The following is a 24,842-nucleotide window of genomic DNA, read 5'->3' as shown; positions in this document are numbered from 1 at the left end:
CATTTATTTGTTTTTTGTTATCTCTCCAACCTCTTTTATTATGTTCTAATCAGTAATAACATAAGCCCACCACTTAACAAAAATTATTGGATTCAACACCCAAAAATCTAATAACTTAATTATCACCACATCACAATTACTGCTAATCTAATCTTGTATTAGTCAACATCAGGCTAGCCCACAATATCTGCACTACCTGAACCTTTAGCCGGACATGTCTCTTCTAACCAAGACCACTCTAACACGTGTCTCCATCAGAGGATATCCACCTTCTTTTCTCACATGCTGAAAAAATTTACCATCCTCACCATAGCATTACCCATTCATTTCCTCTTTCTAAACTTGATATTCTAGTAATGTAATAGGATAAACCATTTGAAACAAAACCCTTCTCTTCCTCTTTCATTCTTTTACAGCCCTCTTCAGTTGTTCTCTTTTTTTTCCAAAATACTTATGCAATTTCTCAATACAAGTTTTTCACATGAAATTTTGATACCAGAATCACATTACTTCACACTACAAGGAATGTACTCAATACCATCAGATTTAGCGTTGAATGTTACCAACGACGAATTTTCTGACGATTATGAATAAAAATTCATCTCTGAAATAATTTACGATTGAATTTAAAATTTCATTACTAAATCCAATGGTAAGTAGGAGCGAGAAATTAAATTTATTAGTGTTGGATTTAGCGTCCGATTTTTCGTCAAAAATTTCCGACAGTAGATTAGTGAAACGAGGCGTTTAGTCAACGACCAACACCAGATTTATCCATCAACAAATCTAGTAGTACAATTGTCCTAAATTCTTCCCCCTCATTTCAATACTTCTCTCCCTCTCCTCTCTCTTTCTCTCTTGCCATTTTCTCCTTGTCTTTTTTATTGTTTCCACTGTTGGCTACCGTTCCTATCTTTGTAGTAGTGCTTCCTCTCCACAACAAATGAGTCCCATTGTTGCATTGTCCTAGCCAAGCCACAAGAGATCCAAACGTCGTTGCCAGGTTTTGTCTCCATTGTCACTGCTTATTCGTAGGTCGCTGTTGTCATTGTCCATCATCGTTCCTCCTCCAGGTTAGTGTAAATCCTCCGCATTCTTTAATATGTCAATTTTTTGTTAAAAAAAAACCATAAAACTACTCATTAATGGTAGAGATAGAAAAAGCTTGACACTGTTACTGCACCGTGAACACCGCCACCACAACTTAGGTTTAGGTTTTTATTTTTTTTTATTTTTCATGTATTTTTGTATATATTTATATGTATTTTATTAATTTTGTATTTGGTTTTTCATTTAAAATGTAAGTCTATTTGAAATTTTAACTTTTTTTTGAAAATTTATGTTTTAAATTCAGGTTTAGTTTTTTAATTTATTGGTTTGAGTAGAGGTAAATATCAAATCGGTATTTGAAATATTTTGAGCGTTGACAAAATAGTACTTGAATGTTGTCATTGACAAAATGATCCCTGAATGATTTTAGAATCTGAAAAAAGTGACCAGACGTCAATTACTCCTATTTTCGTTAACAAAAAATGCTGAGGTGGCTAACTGAGGAGATGATATAGCATACTTTACTGAAGTTTATAATTACATGGACTTTTTAATTATTTTAAAATAATAATCACAAATAATTTGATTATTTTAAATCAATACGCAAGAGAATCCCCAAATAAAAAATTCAACTTAATTTTCTTTTTCTGCCTCCTCTTCTTCAAATTGGTGAAAGCACACCACACACACTCCATGGTCATCCACCATTTTCATCACTCATCAACCATCACTCGTCATTCTCTTCTCCCACAAGTCAGCAACCCACACACTCAGAAAGAGTCACAGATGTTTGGGATTCACCGCCTTAAGCTCTGCCAAGTCACTGTCTTTCGCCATCAAGTTTGTCTTTGTGTTTTTGGCGCTCAGTCTGTCTACCCCATCGAGTTCATTTTTGTGAGTCCATCTCTTTAGTGTTATCGTTTTGTCTCCACGACTCCGTCTCTTTGATTGAATCAATCTGCCTTCTCTTCGGGCTTCGCCGCCTTCGTCCAGTCAGCATCTCTGCCATCCTCTTCTAAGAACTCTATTGCAGTGTTCGATTCGTAAATTTTCACTCTCTTTTTTTATTCTATCTTTCTCTAATTTTTATTATCTCTGTGAATCCATTTGTCTTTCTTTATTTTCATTCTCTTTCTCTGATTTTTTTAATAGTTATTATAGTTTTGATACTGAGATTGATTGCTTTTCTTATCAGATTCATATTTGAATTTGAATTTTGATATTGTTGTGTTTGTGTTTATTGGTATAGTTCTGAAAATTAAAAAATGTTATTTTATGTTTATGATAAATTCATGAAAAAAAATCAATTTTGATGTTGATGAGATTGATGTTAATAAAAATGAGACATCTTTTGTAGTGGGTGATACAAAAAGAGAGTGGTGGAGAATAGAGGAGAAAGAGAGAGAATGGAGGAGAGAGACAACAAAGAGAGAGAATTATTGGTGGTGAGTGGTGAGGGCTAAGGAATGCCATGTCATATACTCTGTTAACCACCTCAGTGTTTTCTGTTAACCGAAATGAGAGTAATTGGCGTTTGGTCACTTTTATCAGATTTTAAAATTATTTAGGGGCTTTTTGTCAATAACGTCTTTCAGGTACTATTTTGTTAGTATCTGAATCTTTGAGATACTAATTTGGTAGTTACCTCGGTTAAGGTATTTTGGTTTTAAAATTGAAGTTCAAAATTTAAAATTTGTGTTTAACATTTATGTTTTTATTTATATTTATTAAGGTTAATTCAATCAATTTAGGTTGTTAGGGTTAACTTTATTTTGTAGTTAGATTGTTTTAGGTGAATTAGATTTTGTAGTTTAAATTAATATATTTTTATCAATTAGGTTATCAGGCCTGCTACACATACAAGCCTTTTTTGGCTTACAAGTTATACAAGTTGGCCCAAGCCCAACAAAAAGTACGTGCACTACACTCCTCTACAATCGAGCGTAAACACACGCGCCTTAATCAATCGTTTCGTTTTTCCAAAGCGCGCATCTCTGAAAGCTGCTACACATATAGAAACTGAGGTAATATTAGAATAACATTAATAATTTTATCATGAAATGTAACTATAATGTTGATTGATGTAAATTAATTTGCGTTTTTTTTTTCTGAATTGTCACTGTCATGTGCCTGATCCTTAACCAACAAAACATTAAAGGATTTCAAGAAGAAATATACTGTCTCCCCCTGATATTGTAGTAAGGTGTACTTCAATGAAATTTTGGTGTATTTTTATAATCTTTTGGGTGTATTAAATATTTCATTTTGTGTTTCACAAATGTTGCAGAACATGGCCATTAGAAATCATCCAGATGGGGAATTTTTACCCCTTAAAACCAAAAAGCCATTTAGGGTTGAAGACTACCCAATGTTTATACCCTTTTTGGACCTCAAAACATTAGCATCACATCCATATGTAAGTTTTCGTTTCTAAAACTTCTTCTCACAATTCTTTTCTTATGTGCCAATTAAACTAAAACACTGTTCAATGTGAACATGATTCAGATTTTTGCACCTGTTTGTTATTCAGAGCATTGGTGGATATAGGTGGCTGATGTAAGAAAGAGAAAATTTTATATACTTGACCAGTATTACAAGACATGTCCCTCTGAAGCTAGAATGAAGCTAAATAAATTCGTTGTAAGTTGTTTATGTGTTTTGTATTTTAATATTTGGGTGTATTTCTATTCAAAATAAGGTGTAGTTTATGATTCTTTAGGTGTATTTCTTTATTAAATTTTTTGTTTTTAGGGATATGTTATTTCAAGAATGAGGGTATATGCTGGGGGCACCTCTCAGGAAAAAGGATCATGAAATTGAACCACTATACATTAGCATCTTAGGCCAAAAAACAAGGTATAAATCTTTTACTCTGAAAATTAATCTTTCCTATATTAATTTGCTAATTTATTTTTTGTTTTTCAGCTATAATTGTGCTATTTATGTAATGAAATAGCTTGAAATAATTTATCCTGAAAACATTAAAAGGGAAAAAGTATGAGTTGGACAATTGGACTTAGGTAATTGTGTTTAAAACTATATAACTCTCTATTATTTTACTAAATTAACATAGTTGATTAAAAAGAACATTCTTTTAATCTGTAGGAGGAGGTGGACCAATTTAGAGTAAAATTTGCTTCCTGGATTCTATTCCATGAAATGAATCAAGACAGAGTTGAAGTCATTAGGGGAAGTGATACAGTAAGATTGTCCAAGCTATCCTCACTGTTGTTGAGTCTATATTGTCAGATAGATTCATATGATATTGACAGTGATTAATCTAATGTTATGTATTCTTGGAATAGTTTGAACACTTGTTGTAGAATTTTGCAAATATAATCCAGTTTTATTACAAATTTTTTTTCCATAATTAAACTGTCTCTGCTGTATTCAAAAGTTCTAAATTACAGGTTCTAAAAAATGAAAGAAAACAACACCAAACCTACTATACACCCAAAAAATTGAATTTTACACCCAAATAATTTCAATATACACCCAAAATTCTATCCCCTGAAGCTGGATCCCTAAAACCTTAAACTCCTAAACGCTAAAACCCTAAACCCTAAACCCTTAAACCCCTAAACCCTAAAACCCTAAACCCTAAACCCCTAAACCCTAAAACCCTAAACTCCTAATCCCTACACACTAAATCCTAACCCTAAACTCCAAACCTACTATACACCCAAAAAATTGAATTTTACACCTAAATAATTTCAATATACACCCAAAATTCTATCCCCTGATGCTGGATCCCTAAAACTGTAAACCCCTAAACCCTAAACACGAAAACCCTAAACCCTAAAACCCTAAACTCTAAAACCCTAAACGCTAAAACCCTAAACACTAAACCCCTAAACCCTAAACCCTAAATCTTAAACCCCATAAACCTTAAACCCTAAAATCCTAAACCCCTAAACACTAAACCCTTAAACCTTACACCATAAACCCAAAACCCAAAACCCTAAACCCAAAACTCTAAACCCTAAACAATAAAACCCTAACCCTAAACCCTAAACACTAAACACCTAAATCCTAAACCCTAAACCCTAAACCCTAAACTCTAAATGCCTAAACCTTAAAGCTTAAAGCATAAACCCTAAACCCTAAACCCTAAAAAGTAAACAAAATAATAATTTCTAACATAAACAGCAGCATCTGAAAAATATATAAAAAAATAAATTTTATACCCAAAAAATTGAATTTTACACCCAAATAATTTTAATATACACCCAAACTTCTATTCCATGATGCTGGATCCCTAAACCCCTAAATTCTAAACCCTAAAAACCTAAACCCTAAAATCCTAAACCCTAAAAACCTAAACCCTAAACCCTAAACCCTAAACCCTAAAATCCTAAAATCCTAAACCCTAAACCCCTACACCATAAACCCTAAACCCTAAATCCTAAACCCTAAAACCCTAAAATCCTAAATCCTAAAACCCTAAAACCCTAAACCCTAAACCCTAAATCCTAAACAGAATAATAATTTCTAACATAAATAGCAGCATCTGAAAAATATAAATGTAAAATGCCAAACACAAGAAAATTCAGAAATATACCCAAAAAACTGAGTGTTACACCAATATCCTGTAACTATACACCAAAAAACTATCCCCTGCTGCTGGTTCCTTGAATTGATAATTCATAACATGTCCTTGATATTGGTTGGAATTTGGTTGCACCACTGATGCAGCATCAAAAAGGTTTAATTGGAAATAATAAACTCACATATTTGCAAAACTATTAACAAGAAAATTAAACTCAATCACCACCTATTTAAAGAACATCATTTTTACCTCATTTAGAGCTTTTGTTTTCTTCTTCTTTGAGGCATTTGCAATTTGTTTGTCCAACTTTGAACCTAGCCTATTTTTTGGACGTCCTCTTGTTCGAACCTTTGGAAGACTTTGAAGCTCGTTAACGGATTCCAAGTTGGCATCTTCGTGAGATAACAAACATGTCCCCTTCCTTTTGGCTTTCAGTTCTTTCATCTCAACCATGATGTTATCGTAGGCATGGTGCAGAATGGCAGTTAGCTCCTTGGATTCTGATGCAAATTTGTAAATATTTTGCAAACAAAACACCAATTCGTCAAAACTTCTTGCTTCTTGGCTCCAACATTGGCTCATCGTGGCTGCTCTTGATGTGTTGTGTCACCTCTTTACCTTCTTACTCTATCATTCCAATATATATCTTGGTGACACTTGGGTTACTCATTCAAATATTAACACACTTAGGGCGTGATGGCACAATATCCTTTTTGACTCGAATAATAAGCACTAGCATTTTACTGGGGCTACTACTGAGTCATAAGTAACCACAAACTTGTTGAATATTGAGCTGGAAACTTGTTCTCCAACTTCGTATAGCCTAGAGCAGAGTTCGTTAATCTTGTGATGCAATTCGCCTTCCCTCTGAATTGTGCTTGGACTTTCCTAAACTTTTGGGTAGTGTACACATGTTGAAATTGAGCTTCTATGGAGGATTTTGATGCACATAGTATGACGGTGTAAAAATCTGCAGCATCGAATTCTCTCTCTCTTTGCTCCCTGCTTCCGAGGCAATTATTGTATTGTTTGACAAATTGGATAAGTGAACTGTTCCAAGTAATGAACTTGTTAAAAAATGAATGCATGCTCTCGCTCCTTTGTGTGCTTCTCATCCTGACCCAGAAGTGGTGATCCAGATAAATTAGAACCCATATATGACGGTCTTTGTAAAGATCTACATAATACACCCAAATCAAACTATATTACACCCAAAAACATGCAATTTACATATCTGCTGCAGATTTTAAACATCATTACCTGAAAGTCACTTGTTGTCCACAAGACCATACTTCAGTAGAAAATCATTCCAATTCTTATCAAATGAGTCTTTGCTATGAGAGTTCCAAACAACTTGGCTCATTTCTTGTTCAATTTCTGCGTGTCCTTTGTAGCCATTTAATTTTTTTGGAATCTTCTTCGTGATGTGCCAAATACACCAACGGTGAATTGTTGTAGCCATACAAGCTTCTATAGCCCTTTTCATTGACGCGCATTGATAGGTGAGAATCCCTTTCAAAGCATTTTCTCCCATGCAACGAAGCCAACATTGAAATAACCTTTTGAATGATTCAATATCTTCATTTTCATCAAAGCGCATCCAAGAAGTGTTGACTGACCATGGTGATTCACCCCAACAAAGGAACCACAAACCAAATTATACTTGAAACAAATTACGAGAAAAAAGAATTAAAATCATTACATACACCCAAATAATAATTTTATATACCCAAAAGCATCCAATATACACTTCTGCAGCAGATTCATAAAACAACGTTAATTTAGCATCATAAATAAGAACAACATATTACCTGTTTGTATTGTATGTGGTGTCGAATGAAATAACATCTTCGAAATACTCAAAGGCAGATATTTTCTCCTTGTGTCGGCCTAAAAAGCAAGCTTAATCGAATGATCGTCCTCGAGTTTGAGTTTGAAAAAGAAATTCTAATTCTTCTCTTTCATTCTTAATAAGTATTTCGCGAATTCTTTTGCATCTTCTTGTTCTGAAACATTTCGCACTGCTCTCATGATGTAATTCCTCACATCTTTTTTGATAAAATTTAACTCGCGGTGACCCCCAGCTGCCACAACAAATGATTGGTAAGTTTTGCTTGATTTGATACCGGCTTCCTCGTTATTCTCTATTGTACGACGAATGGACATGCTTAGTTTCCTGTGCTATTTGAGCATCTTTACTTGAGTTGGACAGCAAGGATGTGAATAATGCAACACGACCTTCGAAATGATCCAAGCACCAACATCCTTCAATGTGTGTATATAAATTCTTGTAGGACAATTTAAACCAGCTGTGGGATTTGTCTTCTCGGTCGGAGATATTTTAGATTTCCATTTTCCTTCTCTACTACATGTAATCAATTGATTCTTAATTTCGTTTCCTTTCTTATTTATGCTCCGAACTCTTGTAGAAAAACCTGCAGCTTTCACATAGTCCTTGTAAAATTTTGCAGCATCTTAAAAGGTGTTAAAAGTCATTCCAACCTTGGGAACAAAACTGGTCATCAACAACATAGAGAGGCTACAAAATACACTATGTTAAAAACAAGGATAGACTATAGAGTTTCTGCACATCATAAAAAAATAACAATTCAACTAAAATACACCCAAATATTCCTGATCTACACCTGAACGACAACAACTCAACTAAAATGATAAGAAAAGTCAAAAACTGTAAATACACCCAAACTTCCCTAAAATACACCCAAATAGTTCTGATTTACACCCGAATGTCTGGTATAAAATGCACAAAATTAATCAAAACTAGTGCATTAGATTCAATTCACAGTCAATGTTCATGCATTAATTTCACAATCAATGTTCACGCATTATTCAGCTAGACAATCATAAACGACTAACTGCATCAAATTCAGATTCAATAATTAACTAAAACTAAATCACACCTCAGGAACTTCATTCGATTCAAATTCAAAATCCACTTCGCCTTGGTTCAGTTGATAATATGAAATTGAATCATCCATTATCTTCAAAATTATTTCAAAGCTTGATATCAGAAACTATGAAAATCGAGAAAAATGAAGCAAGAAAACAGATAGAGAAACACACGTAAATGACGAGGGAGATCTACTAGTGAGAAATGCACGTAAACAACGAATGAAAAGGCAAAGAGAAATGCACAAACGAGATTGAACAAAGAAGGCAAGAATTTCAAAAAAGGAAACGAAATCCTTTGAAAAAAGGAAGTTATATATTCGCGCGTTAATTGGTTTAAAAGTCTGTTAAGGAGGTGCGTGAAACACACATGCCACAAGCGGCGCGTTTGAGGGTAAAGGACTTGTAAGACTTGTAAGCGTTGATCGCTTGTATGCAGAGATTATTCGTCTGGTTATTTAGGTTATATGACTTTTTAAATTAGTTTCACCTAGTGAATTTAATCAATTTAGGTTGGTAGAGTTAATTTTGTTTTGCAATTAGATTATTTTAGCTGAATTGGATTTTTTAGTTTAAATTAATATATTTTTATCAATTAGCTAGGTTTGTTAGGTTAGTTAAGTTAAATGAATTTTTGAATTAGTTTCAATCAGTTTAGGTTGTTAGGATTAACTTTGTTCTACAATTAAATTAGTTTCACCAAGTGAATTTAATTATTTTAGGTTGCTAGGGTTTGTAACACCCCAATTACCCTAAGCCTTACCTCTAGCCATAAGGCAAAAGTTAATCAGAGGTTACGACAGTTCTAAGGCTTATACATATTTATATATAGAAAGAAAATAATATATTCTAGAAGCCCGATGAAGGATTAAGCTCAAAGACAGAATTACAAAAGTGCAAAATGTTCCCACGAAGCTAACAGATAAGATATAAGGTACAGATGCAAAAGATCATAACATATATAAATATAAGAATATAATAATCATAGGGAACTAGCCGTAGCTTACGGAGTTTAAGCCGACTAGTATATACAGACATACAGAGTTTTGGAGTTCAAAACAGCTTATACAACTATTCTCTCAAAATAAGCCTCTAAGGCCATGAAGATAAATATACAAAGAGAAGTGGGAGTAGCTACAACAAAGTAAAATAGAAATGAATAAGGAAGGAACCATACTCCGCTCTGTCACTATATTCGCTATTTCACCAAGGTGAATTACGACCTGCATCTGAAAAGCAACAACAAAGTATGGAATGAGAATCAGAGGTTCTCAGTATGGTAACAGTGCCCAATAATGTAAGATGTAAGGCCCCGGGACGCCGAAGACAATCCTAGAACTTCACATCAAGCCGATATTCAAGCTTAGAACAAAATATAATTAACGTAAATCTTAAACAATAAACATGGTTTTCTAAACTTAAAGGATTCTAACTAATACTAATCACACCGTTGTATCCCACAGCCTTCACCAACCTAACCTCTGTGCGATTCCATCACCACCGCCTACCTAACCTCCTCAGCACCAGACAATGCAATCACAAGATAAATGCAAGCAATTAAAACACAGATAATATTCATTTACAGCAAATTATTCAAGAAGCAAGTAGGCATGTTATACAATTAGGCAAGCTCAAGTAATCAAAGCAAACAAGCACATAAGAGATGCATATGATGAATGTCTATCCTATTGGTTCGTGATATCACTTGTCGGTCCATAAATGCCAATCCGACACATCCTTTCGGATGTAGCTTTTCTGCCACGCCTACGGATATAGTGTCGGGCACACTCTATTGACCCACAAATATAGTGCCGGGCACACTCTATTCACCCACGGATATAGTGCCATGCACACTCACATGCACAACCCAAGGATATAGTGCCTGACACACTCTTGCAGCAGAAAAGGTCATCAGTCATAATCCAATCCCAGGGGCATAATACCCTACACACTATCATTCTTAACCCACGGATATAGTACCCGGCACACTCTCAACATTCCTCAAGATCATTCATTCCTTTTAGAGTCCTCGACTCATCACAACCATCATCAAATCATGATTTCCATTTCGAACTCATAGTTCATCAATTCCCCAATTCCAGTACCATCCTCCTTTCTCAGGCCACCATACCCATCCTTAGTACACCAGAAATCTACACATCCGTTTGTTAACTTTCTAACGTAAAATCCAAATAAAATCTCCTAAGACTTTTTCCATGTTTCAATGCTCAAGAATGAGCCCAAGAGTCTTAAAAAGGTGTTATAGAAGCTTACAACCTTGTTGGGAAGGTGAAATAGTTGAAAACAAGTTTTAAATTTGAGAAACAGGGCGTGTGCGTACGCACATGGGTGTGCGTACGCACATGGGTGTGCGTGCACACGCCCAAGAGAGTTTTAAAATGTGTACGTACGCATAAGGATGTGCGTACGCACAGGTACCGAATTTTGCAATGCTGTTCGCTCGCACAAAGCGTGCGAGCGCCCCCAATAGACTGACCTTCCCAACGTGTGCGTGCGCACAGGGCTGTGCGTGCGCACAGGGCTGTGCGTGCGCACAGGTTGTCAATCCTCATTGGATATGCGCGCGCACCAGCTGTGCTAGCGCTCAAAACAGGAAGCCTTCCCCTGCGCGTGCATACGCATAGGGCTGTGCGTGCGCACATATCAGAAATTACAAGATTCTGCAACTCTGCAGAATTTTAGATTTTGACAGCAAACTTTGAATGATCATAACTTCCTCTACAAAAATCTATTTCTTACAAACTTTATATCAATTTAAAGCTCTCAAAGCCATCTTTAATTTAAAACAAATTTCATGAAATTTCAAGCTTTGAGGCTTAAGTTATGATCCTTCAAGATTTACCAAAAATTTATTTTTACTCAAAAACTCAATTTTAACCAAACCTCAATCTAATACCAATCTAATCACATTTCATCCATACCAAAATAGCCCAAAATTTATACCAAACACTACTTCAACCATTTTCTCAATCACACAATCTCCTAAACCATTCAACAATTCTAAATCCAACCAAATTCACATTTTTCACTTTCCATTAACCTTATTAACATCAACAAACCCTATCAATCATTAACAATCCTCAAAAATCATCATTACCCAATTTTCACATCATACACCAACACCATCATTTACCATAGTAAACACAACTCATCAATAATCATCAACAATACCAACAACTCTCAACAACCATAACAAATATCAACATTCATCCTTAAATTTGCTCAACATCAACAACCATCATAACACTCATAATCAATATCAACCATCAACAATATTAACAATCACTACAAATCCTCATCAATTAAAATTAAATCACACATTCATCATCAACCTTCATCATCATTAAATACCAACAATCATCATCAAACTTATATACTCCTCATACCAAAGCTCCATATCATCATCACTTTCATACAATTTATCCCCAAACATCAGAATCACATACAATTAAACATATACCCAAAGCATTCAAGCCTATCTTAAGGTCAACTAGTCTGAGTGTCCAGAAACATTACATATTATATAAAGAAAATCAAAACCATACCTTGGCCGATTTCCAATATGCTCAAATACCAAACTTGATTCCAATCAAGCTTCCACCAAGCTCCAAACCATCAAAGCTAAACCAAAAGCCACCATCAACTCCAAAAACAAGCTTCATACATACAACATAACCATACATCAACAACTAAAGCTCAAACTATACTAAACTACAAGGATAAAGAGGTTCCTTACCATATCCAACGAGATTAGGAGTAAGATCCAACAATTATCAGTGACGAACGGACTTTTGTGTGGTCTAGAATTTCACAATAAACTCTTGTTGCAAGTATAGTCTCTAAACCAATTAAAATTCTTTCATACAAAAAATTGGTTGTCACAAGTAACAAACCCAATAAAAATAAACTGAAGTATTCAAACCTCGGGTCGTCTCTCAAGGAATTATAGGGAAGTGTGTTACTATTGGTTATGGATTTTTCTGAGAATTTTTAGAGTGAGGAATGATAAAATAATTAATTATAAATTAAAGCAATGGAAATTAACAAGAGATTTTATGTAATTAAAATAAAAAGCCTTGGCTAGAAAAATATTAATCGGAAGTTCTATCCTTGTTGGATTTTCCAAGATTAATAATAATAGGTTGTTGTTTCTACTTAGTTAACCCTCAACGAATGAAGAAAAGTCTAGTAGTTGAGCTAACTCCAATTCACAAGTCCTAATCCTCTCCCTTGGGAAGGATTAGCGTTAGTGACGAGAGAGCCAGCCAACAATTTCCAATTATAATTTAACTCTTGAGTCTTCCAACTCAAGGGTCTCCAAATATTAATCTAACTCCAAAGCCAAATTGGAAGCCTACTCCTTTGACATGGATGCCAATTTCGCATACATGTAAAGGGAGTAGGAAGAAGACATGATAATAAACTCAATTGAAAATAATCAACAAATAAAGAGATTAAATAGAAAAGTATCCTTGCATCAATTAATTCCAAAATCGAAGGTATCCATATAACTCTAAACAAAGTAAATAGGAAATAAAAGAGTAAGGAAAAAGAAAAAAACTAGAATGATAAAAACTTCACGGAGGTAGTAACTCTGTCAATATCCTACTCAAAAGTATAAAACTAGGAATTCTAAAACTTAGAGAAAGGAGGGAGCCTCTCTCTCTAGAAACTACATCTAAAACCTTAAATTTTGAATAGTGAGAAGTGTATCATCAGTCATCCACTATGTAGCCTCTAATCTGTGTTTTTTGGGCCAAAAAAGGGTCAAAAACAGCCCAGAAATCGCCCCCAGCGACGTGCCAGGTGCGCGTGCGCGCCGATGGACTTTTCGCCAATGTGCGCGTGCGCATCAAGTGCGCGTGCGCGTCGCCTAGCTACATGGCCACTATAGCAAATTATATATCATTTCGAAGCCCCGGATGTTAGCTTTCCAAGGCAACTAGAACCGCCTCATTTGGACCTTTGTAGCTCAAGTTATGTCTGATTTAATAAGAAGAGGTCAGACTTGACAGCTTTGCAATTCCTTCAATTTCTTGTATTCCTTCTTCTTTTGCATGCTTCTTTTCCATCCTCTTAGCCATTCCTACCCTGTAATCCCTGAAAACACTTAACACACATATCACGGCATCAAATGGTAATAAGAGAGGATTAAGATTAGCAAAATTTAGGCCAAAGAAGCATGTTTTCAATCATAGCATAAAATCAGGAAGGAAAATGTAAAACCATGCATTTTGTATGAACAAGTGTATGAAAGATTGATAAAATCCACTCAATTGAGTACAAGATAAGCCGTAAAATAGCGGTTTATCAACCCGCTACTAGAGATCACCTAAACAACCAAAACCACAAAACTTGCTCAAAAACCAAACTCAAAACGCGCAGAAATCTAGGGCCCAAAACTGGAGAGTGAACAGAAATTTCTCACCAGATTTCTTTAGATAGAAATGAAGAGCTCGCCGAGAGCTTCTCGTGGCCGCAAACAACTCGTCGATCGAAACTCCGGATCAAAAGTTATGGCTCCTGGAAGGTGGAGGTAAATAGTGTCACTTCCTTCTTCCTCTCTTCTTTCATTCAGCGCCCCTCTCATCAAATGAGGGCATGAATGAGCTGACAAGTTCATTAAGTGAGCTTATATATGTTGGACCTTGGGCCCAGTTTGGGTCCGGTCTAATTCGTTAATGTTTTTGGTCCATTTGGTCCACTTTGGGCCAAAACCTTTAAGATTAGTGCCCGATTTTCAATTCTAAATTATTTTTGTCCTTTTAAAACAATAAATCAATTTTCAAAATCTTATTTTCTAAAAATATGTGGTACTAGACATACTAGAGCCGGCACTGCCAGCTTAAGTGCCAGTACGCATTTTTACAAAAACTTTTCGAGAGAAATACATTTTCTAACTCAGAAAAATTCACTGAAACCAAATTTCTCATTTATATTTTCAAATTAAAACTTCTAAATTTTAAATTTATTCAGGGCACTTAAAATTATTATTTTTATCAAAACGATTTTACGTAAAAAATTCTGGTTCTTACATGATTAACTTTGTTTTACAATTAGATTATTTTAGGTGAATTAGGTTTTGTAGTTTAAATTAATATATTTTTATCAATTAGGTTCGTTAGGTTAGTTAAGTTAAATGAATTTTTGAATATGTTTCACCTAGTGAATTTATTAAGTTATCTTTTTTTTATTAGGATGGTATTATTTTCTTTGAGATACATTGGAGTTCGCTTATTTCATAGTTTTTCCAGTGATATTTTGTGGGTTGATCGTGCAGTGCTCAGGTTGGTTCTCTATCCCTAAATATAATTAATTGTTAAGTTTTATGCTAGACTTATTTTTTCTAGGATACAGTTTTAGGACAAAAATAGGAGAAGGTTGCCTAGTGGCACCTTCTCGAAATCCTTGTTTGTTAAAAAATTGCAGAGTAATAAGGCGATGCACACTAGAACAGCTATGATTTGATGTTTACTTAAATGCGTTTTAATTAATTCTTGCAACTATTTATTATGTAAAAATTGATAAATTTTTTTAGTACAGGACTCTAAATTATGGGGAAACTCTACCGAATTTTTATTAAAATTATTTAAAAACATGTTTGGTTTGTGGAAAGAATGAAACTTATATTTGGTAAAGACTTCTAATTATAGATAAAACTCTACCGAAATTTCTAAAAAATCTAATAAATTATGTTGTTAGTTGAATTCTAGGTATTAACACTAATACAATTCTAGTTGTGATTCATTCATACTCTAAGAAACTCAACTCTAAATATAACTGAATGATGAAATTAAAAACAAAAAGATTTAGCACATTGAATGAATAATAGTCATCATATGAATAATATTGCAATAATAGTCATGAAATAAATAATATATCTAAAAAATAATTTCTAATTTATTTTATTTATAAATTATTAAAATCTCTAAAATCATATTGCTGAGACCAGAGAATGATGATTTTATAAGTGAACAGTAAAATCTCTACTTATTTAAATTTTAGTTAGTTTTATTTTCTGTTTCATTTATGTATTTATTTTTAATTAACTAATGCTAAATGTTTCCTTGTGCAGGAGAGATTTATATGAAAAAAAACTCACGATGCCATGATCAAGAAAATTTTCAATCACTACATGGCTGGATAACTTTAGCAAATGCTTGAGGACGTACGTGAGAGGTGCGACCACCTTACTCAGTGGCACCACTTGGACACTAAGAAGGCCATCTACTTGTATTAGGAAACTGAAGAGGGGATCAAGCATCACCGAGCCACAAACAGGAGCAACAAGGCATTGACTAGGTCATCCAAATATATTGGCGAGTCAGTGGCTTTCATAAAAACAAGGTCAGTCTGGTATGTAAGTTGTTTTAGGATGTTAAGTTTGTTTCATCTTTGATTTTTCATTAATTATCACTTGATTTAAGCTATTGTTTCAATATGTGCAGTTTAAATCGTTGGATCATTAGGCGACGGTGGCGGCATACTCACACTTTGAAAGAGAACAAAGAGAGATTTGTCGATCAGTGGTCTGCGAATTATTATGTGAGTAAACGTTGTGGTTTATTATGAACATATATTTGTTTTCAATTAATTGTCGTCCTAATCACTTTTGCATATAATGTGATATGTAGGAATCCTACATGTAGAACTCGGAGGTCGCGACCCAGCAATCTCAGCAGAGTGGAGAGGACGGTAACAACTACTTCTCTTCCGTCATCGATCCTAATACGGTGTGGCGCGAGACCGCATCCGAGCCATACAAAAATCGTGTCTATAAGATGAGGTCGTTCTTCGCCAGCAACCTCTACACCTCTATCTTGAGGGCTTCGTCCACCTCAGCCACCATCCCTGTTGATCCTGAAGTCGTCGATTTGCAAGAACAGGTTCACAGCCTCAACTAGAGCCTTTAGGATCAGGGTCATCAGCTGCATCTGGAAAAGTAGAAGCATGGCAACAAGGCATGCTTGCATTGCAGAGACAGTCCCTGAGGCAGGAGCTCAAGCAAGAGCTGGAGTAGATTTAGCAGATGTGGCAATAGATGGCAATGTAAGATGCATGTCGGTAGCAGGCTGGCAGCAGTCCTATTAGAGGTGGCTTCTTGTTCTTTGCACAGGAGCCAGGACATGCACTGACACCACCACCTAGACACCGCCTTAACAGGACCGAAGGGAAGATGACGACGATGACTATTAAGACCTATAACATTTAGGGTTATGTTTTACTTTGTTTGACAGTATTAATAGTTTCTCTATTTGATTTTTTTTTCTATGTACATTTGTTATTTTAGATTATAGTTGTATATAGTTAATTAAAAAAACTATTAGATTTACATTAATTGGTATCTGACAATTAATGTTTGTCATATTAATAATGATATATCAGGTTATAATAGTTGTTATGTATAGTAATTCAAAAATTAAAACATAAAATAAAATAAAATTTAAGTTTACCATCGGTAGTTCTTAATATAATTATTAATAAATAATATATTATCGTCGAAGGATAAATCCGACGAGGGACAAATCCGATGGCAGTAAACGCGCAAAACCCAAATTTGTAGTGCAAAAATTACTGTCGAAAAATTTTCGACAATAACAAACTCCAAGATTTCACCAATTAAAAATTCATATCCACCACTAAATCTGCTAGTAATCAACAGGAGGTTTTTACTGTATGATTTAGCCCGCCACTAAAGCCGAAGATAAATATATTACTGACAATTTTTTGGTAATTCTATCGATAAATTTTACGGTATTCGACAACCTTTTTATAATGTCATTCCAATGCAAATTCTTGTTTTATTACAATTATTTCTCACCTACCACCTACACCTGCATGCTAAACGTGAGGCTAGCATAGGTATTTTCTTTCTCTGCAAAATGTTTATTTTTCGCCCTTACAAAATGCAGCTACTACAATTACGATAAACAAGTATATATTCCAATATCTCTGCAAATTTAATTACATTATTCTACGAGTAAAAAAAATGCCAACCTGACTCAATTCTAACTTGTTAATTCGGATGAGTCGATTTGATTGACTTATTTTTATAATTACTTCAGAATTTTAGAAATCTTTTTTACTTGATATCCATACAAATTAAAAAAATATATTCATACATTTAGATATGTTTATAGTAAATCATCTAAAATCTAAAAAATTAGTTGATAAAAAAATTTTATACCAAAAGAGACTTTATATATGTAAAACGAAAAAAATAAGAAAAAAAAGAGTCAGACGAGTCAACTTGTGTCTATTTTATCTGAATCTGTTTAGCTCACGAATTATACGAACTGAGATAAATTAATCCACTTCTAAATGAATTATGATTTTATTGACTCGATTCGTTTATTTTTATTAGCGATCTGAATTGACTTGTAAGTCATAGTTTGTTTTGATTGTTCTGTCGGTCTTATAAAGTTTAATTTTTTTAAGTCTGAGTGAGATATATCTAATGGTAAAAATTCATATATAATTATTTTTATGCTAAGTTGTTAGTTAAAAATTATAAAATAATTAATATATTTAACTAAATTATTATCTAACAACTCTTAATTATCAATTTCACACAAACATAATTTTACGTAAATTTTAGCTAATAGAAATGAATCATTTTTGATTGAGTTCAGAAGCGAAGCCATATAGTAGCTAAAGGAGACAATGATCTCTTCTAATTTTAATTTTTTATATATAAATTATATATAAATTTTAATTTAATTTTTTATAAAATTTTATTTTAATTTTATTTATTGTATACATATTTTTTATCCCCTTTAATATTTTATCTAGTTCTGTCGAAGTTTTGGCACGGGCAAGAAAAATCCTGGTTAGGAACACATTCTCTCTTGATTTGCTTGCTGCCTGCCCTGGGTTGTTTTCGGTATTGTTGAAAAGACCGTTGAAAGGGCTACATTAACAACTTAAATAAAATACAAATTTGTGAATTATATTTATTAATTCTTTTTGGAAATCATAATACTTCTTTAATAAGATAATGATATCACTTGTCGACAGAAATTAACTAATATAGCAATTCTTTTACTGGTGTTTATATATTCCTTTTTTTTTCCGGGTAAAGCAAATTTATATATTTCATGGGTGATAAAAACAACATTAAAGGACGGAGAGAAAACTCGAATCATATTTTTCACTTACATGATTTACTATGACTATTAGCAATCCACTAATACTCCTGTTCATATTATGATTATCCTTGTTAGTTGTTATTTTAGGCTATGTTTGATAGAGAAATTGAGACTGAGATTGAAAAAAAATTAAAAAAAAACAAAAATATTAAAATTAAATTAAATTTTTATATTATATTTTATATAAAATGTATATATATAAATATTTTATTTAGTTTAAAATAAATATAGATATAAAATGAGAATATTTATTAAAATATCTTTAATTGTTAAAAAATGACATTAAAGTTTTAATTTTTAGTTTTAGAAATTTTAGTTTTTTGTGTCTTTATTTTTTAAAAATACTGAGATAGTATTTGGAAGAGAGATATGGAATGAAAGATTGAAACTGAGAGATTAAGATTGAGAAACAAAAATTAAAATAGGTCTCAGTAGAGACAAAGACTGAAATAAGAATGAAATTCTTAATTTAATTAATTAATTAATTAAGTAACAGTGACAGATAATGAGAGAGCGAGAGAGAGAGAGAGAGCGAGAGAGGAAGGGAAACACAGGGGGGAAGATCCTAGGGTTTGGAATAATGAAGAGTATCTATGCTTGGAGCTTGACTCTTTTTCCGTCTTCGTCGACAATTTGCCCGAAGATGTATCAAAAAGAGAACTTTTTCATATGTTCAAGTGGACAGGCAGAATTATTGACATATATTTGTCGCGGAAGAACAAAAATGGACAGATTTATCTATTTGCGTTTGTGCGATACACGACTAAAGGAGGAGCTTTGAAAGCCGTTGTAGAGATGAACGGTATGGTGTTGAGAGGCAATAGAGTGTTTGTCGGAGAAGCGAAGTACAAAAGGGGAGCGATAAGTCAGAATACAAGGGGTAAAGTAGTGAAGGACTCCATCAGAGAGAATGATCGAGCAAGCAAACCACTGACAAGGAGTGTGAAAGTAGCAGAAGAGAAAATGGTCAGGCAGCCGACTGATGGTACCATCAAAGATCCAAATAACAATGGATGGACAAAGAAGGTAGAAATACCTATAGTTAATGAGAATGTTGTTTGGCTACAGAGAAGTATCGTCAGGGGTACGAAGTTGGCAATCGATTTCAATGCACTGCAACAAAAGATTCATGTTGTATTGCCAGGTGTAACACATGTAAGGGAGCTGGGAGCATATAAAGCAATGATAACGTTTGATTCTGTGCTTAGTGCTGAAGAAACTTACACCTTCAGAATGCACGATTTATTAAAGATGTTTTATAGGGTTTGGAGATGGGATGAAACGGAGAGAAGTGAGTCTAGAAGAGTTTGGTTGGAATGTTTAGGAGTCCCACTACACGTATGGTCAAGAGACACTTTTCGCAGAATTGGCAAGCAATGGGGCGAGCTGGTGGAGTGTGATAAACTGACAGAATCATACAAATCCTTCAGCGTGGGTCGAGTACTGATTGATACGTGTGTTTTTGATATGATTAACGAGTGGATTCACGTTACAATAGGTACGAGTAGATTTGACGTCCTTGTCAGAGAAGTGGGGGGAGAGGTATATCGAGAGGAATATTTTCAGAAAAGTGAGCAGCTGATAGGAGAGAGGTATATAGCAGATGGAGAAAGACTGCAGAATGAAGAATTAGGTGACAATATGAATAAGCGTCATCAGTCACCGGAGGTTGCATGGGATCAGGCGGCAATGCTGGTAACGGCGGCGAATAGGCTTGTTGAAGAAGACAAGGACAGAACTGTAAATTCACATGAATATTTGAATGAATGGAATCATAAAAATTTAAATGCTCAGCATCAAAATGGTAATTACGTGACATTGAAGGAGGCTGAGGATTCTCAGGGATTTTCTCAAATTAATGACGAAGCGGATTCAGAGGAAACAACGTCTATTGATTATTACCAAACCAACGGAAACCAAAGCTGTATGGATACTAGGCATGCTTATGGGCTGGCAGCTACAAGACCCATTAAGGGTAGCAAGACCAACGGATCTAAGGAGGAACTACAAGCAGCTAACGGGCCCAACGGACAAGATCTGGCCCATTGGTTTAGGGATTCCAAGTGTAACCCAAACCGGGTAGGAGCTAACCTGGTTTCCCTGCTGACCCGGAGAGAGTTCAAGATCCTCGCACATGATGAAGCCCTCGCGACGCGGCCATCTCCGACTGCTTCTGAACCTGTAGCGCGGCACCGAGGAGACGAAGACCACGACTAAACCAATTCGGCGGCAGGGGAATACGCCGCCTTGTTGAATCGGCAAGGAGAACAGTCGCAGGTCGGGGCTGCGACGAGACATGAGACGGGCCAGTGATGGGTGCAAGGGATGGATTGAGCCAGGGCTTAGATGAGGATTACGGCCAGCAGTTCGGGCCGGAGGAGATCATCAAGGAACCGGTCATGGCGAGACTTTTGGAAGGCAGGGGTAACATTGGGGAAGCTATGATTGATGGTGGAGAAGGAGAGCTATGGAGGCAAGGAAGGGAGAAGCCCACAGAACCGAACCAAGAAGGACGTTCCGGTGGGAAAAAGTGGGTCAACGGCAAGGCTAACGGTAGGTTGAGGAACCATAACACATCAGAGGAGGAGCAGCACTTGAGGGGTGACACAAAATCTGGTCCGGAGGAGGGAGAAATCACGACAGGGAGCGAGAACGGGGAGCATGGCAGCGAGCAAGGGGATGATTGTGCTACCTGTACACAGCCAGGAATAGGGAGGGGGCAGTCATGGATGGTGGCACTGGTCTTCACAGTGAAAGGCAAAGGCAGAATTGGGAAGAAGAGATGGCCGAGAATAAAAAGGCTTGGCAATTAGCTATGGAGTCAGGAGCTCAATGCAGTGATGAGGAGGATATTATGGCAATTCTACAGGAGCAGAATGAAGTGATTGCTCTGAAGAGACGTCAGGCAAAGCAAAAAGAAAAAGCTCAACGAAGCAGGCCAAGATCTCGGAAGCAGGTGTGTAATAATTTTGTGAAATGATTTTAAGTTCCTGGAATATTAGGGGGTTGGGAGGTACTGGAAAAATTAGTATGTTAAAGAGTTTTATAAATAAGTTTAGATTGGATATGTTGGGTTTGATAGAAACAAAGAGAGAGATTGTGACTAAGTTTAATGTATCTCGTATCTGGGGAAGTAACAGAGCTTGTTGGAAGTATGTGGGATCACTTGGGGCCTCTGGAGGGTTATTGTTAATATGGGATGAGGCGGCCTTTAAATTAAATAATTGCTATAAGAGAGATAGGTGGTTGTGTGTAGAAGGGATTGTGGTAAAAAATAATTTTCACTGTGTTATTTGCTTGGTGTATGGACCGCATGAGAGAGTTGAGAAGGCCTTTGTTTGGAAAGAATTAAGTTACATCGCAGGGCTGTGTCAGGTGCCGTTTTGTTGTTTGGGAGATTTTAATGAAATTTTGCATCTGGAAGAAAGAAGAGGAGCGAGTAGCTTGTATGCGTCTGCGGAAGATTTTAGAGTATGGATAAATGACATGGAATTAATTGATTTGGCACTGAATGATCGTAAGTATACATGGTTCAGAGGGCAGTCGTGCAGCCGTATTGATAGGTGCTTAGTCTCTTTGGGGTGGCTCGATGAGTTCCCGGAATTGTGCCCTAGGGGAGGTCCTAGAGGCTTATCAGATCACTGCCCATTGATTATGGAAGACAGCAGGAGATTTGATGGTCCAAGACCATTCCGCAGCCTAGACTCTTGGTTCACGCATGAAGGATTTCTGAGGATGGTGAAGGAAGAATGCAGGGAATTGGGTGATGCAAGTTTCTTAGAGAAGATGAAAGCACTGTCAACACCTCTGCGTATATGGCACAAGCAGCATTTTGGGAATATAACTGAGAAAATAAAGAGATTTGAAGAAGAAATTCAGAAGGTGGATGCTATGGTCAGTGGTGGTCGGTATGAGAGTACCATGGAAGCAAGGAGGAGGGCATTAGTGAGGTGCTGTAAAAAGTGGTATGTGAGACAGGATATGCACTGGAAGCAAATGTCTAGATCTCGGCATGCTTCTGAAATGGATAGAAATACAAGGTACTTCCATAATATAGCTTCGGTGAGAAGAAGACACAATAGGATTGAGTCCCTGGTTATTCATGGGAGGTTAGTAAAGAATCAACCAAGAATTAAGGCTGCGATCCGAGCCTTTTATAAAGACTTGTACCACTAGGAACATTCCCCAAGTGTGAGTTTTAAGGACGGTTTAGTCAATCAATTAGAGAGAGAGGAAGTTGAAGCACTAGAGCTGTTACCGTCAGTGCAAGAAGTGAAGGAGGCAGTATGGGAGTGTGAATCTTCTAAGGCTCCAGGGAGCGACGGCTACAACATGAATTTTATAAAGAAGTGTTGGAATGAAATTGGAACGGAGTTTACTGCAGCTGTTATAAGCTTCTTCCAGACATCTATGCTACCGGAGGGGTCGAATGTCACATGGATAGCGTTAGCCCCGAAATTCGTTGGGGCCAAGGAGATAAAAGATCTCAGACCTATTAGCATGGTTGGATGTGTCTACAAAGTCATCTCTAAACTGTTGACCCGAAGAATGAGGAGTGTTATGCCAGGCTTAGTAGGGGAATCTTAGAGTGCTTTTGTGAAGGGGAGGAAGATACATGATGGAGCTCTAATTACATGTGAAACACTGCACTGGTTGAAACTGAAAAAGCAGGCATCAGCAATTGTAAAACTTGACTTTCAAAAAGCCTATGATAGAGTCAAATGGTGCTTTATTGATGTCGTGCTAGAGAAGATGGGGTTCGGCAGAACCTGGAGGTCATGGGTTAGGGAGTGTGTCAGAACGGCTTCTATTTCTATTCTGGTTAATGGGTCACCATCGAAACCTTTCAAAATGGAAAGGGGGCTTCGTCAAGGCGATCCATTATCACCATTCTTGTTTGTCTTGGTGGTAGAGGTGCTTAACAGGATGATCAGAGATGCGGTCAGGAACGGTATAATCTCTTCACTCCTAGTTGGTCGGGATAATATAGAGCTATCACATCTACAATTTACGGATGATACTATATTATTCTGCCCGCCGGATGAGGAGACAATCAGAAACTATAAGCGGTTGCTGAGGTGTTTTGAAATCATGTCTGGTTTGAGCATTAATTTTGAGAAGCCCAACTTGATACTGGTGAATTGTAGACAGGAGTGGGTTACTCAGATGTGTCAGCAACTGGGTTGTCAGGAGGCGGCCTTGCCGGTGAGGTATCTTGGCATTAGCCTAGGTGCGAATCCGAGACTGGTGATGAGCGGATAATTTGTATACTTTTGGCATTGTTTTTAGTATGTTTTGATATGATATAGTTAGTTTTTGGTATATTTTTATTAGTTTTAGTTAAAATTCACTTTTCTGGACTTTACTATAAGTTTGTGTTTTTCTGTGATTTCAGGTATTTCTGGCTGAAATTGAGGACCTGAGCAATCTGATTCTGAGACCAAAAGGACTGCAGATGCTGTTGGATCTGACCTCCTGCACTCGAAGTGGATTTTCTGGAGCTACAGAAGCCAATTGGCGCGCTCTCACGGCGTTGGAAAGTAGACATCCTGGCTTTAGCATATATGATAGTTATTTGCCATATGATTAGTTAGTTAGGTTTTGGCGCATGATAGCTGACATATCCTGGACCGAGCAAATCGATTGAGCGACTCAAGCGGTTGAGAGAATGGCTGGAGCGGCCAACGCGTTGGGAAACCTGGCTCCAGCAATAGAAATCCAAGATTAAACCGCGCAATCACCCAGGAAGTTAAACGCCCAAACTGGCACTAAAGCTGGCGTTTAACTCCAAGAAGAGTCTCTGCACGAAAAATGCTTCATTGCTCAGCCCAAGCACACACCAATTGGGCCCGGAAGTGGATTTTTATGTCATTTACTCATTTCTGTACACCTTAGGTTACTAGTTTTCTATAAGTAGGACCTTTGACTATTGTATTAGAAATCTTTGGATCTTTAGGTCTTTGGATCTTTATATCTTTTGATCACTTTAGATCTTAGATCATTGGGAGGCTGGCCATTCGGCCATGCCTAGACCTTATGCTTATGTATTTTCAACGGTGGAGTTTCTACACACCATAGATTAAGGTGTGGAGCTCTGCTGTACCTCGAGTATTAATGCAATTACTATTGTTCTTCCATTCAATTCCGCTTGTTCTTTATCTAAG

The 24,842-nt window shown here is 36.0% G+C and overlaps 1 protein-coding gene across 1 annotated transcript; it reads left to right on the top strand.

Annotated features, from left to right (window-relative positions):
• The first annotated feature begins 21,493 nt into the window (after positions 1 to 21,493).
• On the top strand, positions 21,494 to 23,265 carry LOC140175712 (uncharacterized). Its single transcript, XM_072204253.1, has 3 exons — positions 21,494 to 21,634; positions 22,054 to 22,740; positions 22,855 to 23,265. The coding sequence occupies exons 1-3, from the start codon at positions 21,494 to 21,496 to the stop codon at positions 23,263 to 23,265; spliced, it is 1,239 nt and encodes a 412-aa protein (XP_072060354.1).
• Positions 23,266 to 24,842: the final 1,577 nt, after the last annotated feature.

This window comes from Arachis hypogaea, chromosome 10 (genome assembly GCF_003086295.3).
Source record: "Arachis hypogaea cultivar Tifrunner chromosome 10, arahy.Tifrunner.gnm2.J5K5, whole genome shotgun sequence".
In the NCBI taxonomy this organism is placed as follows: Eukaryota; Viridiplantae; Streptophyta; class Magnoliopsida; order Fabales; family Fabaceae; genus Arachis; species Arachis hypogaea.
Note: the sequence above shows the minus strand (reverse complement) of the source record. Positions and strands in the feature narration are given on the sequence as shown.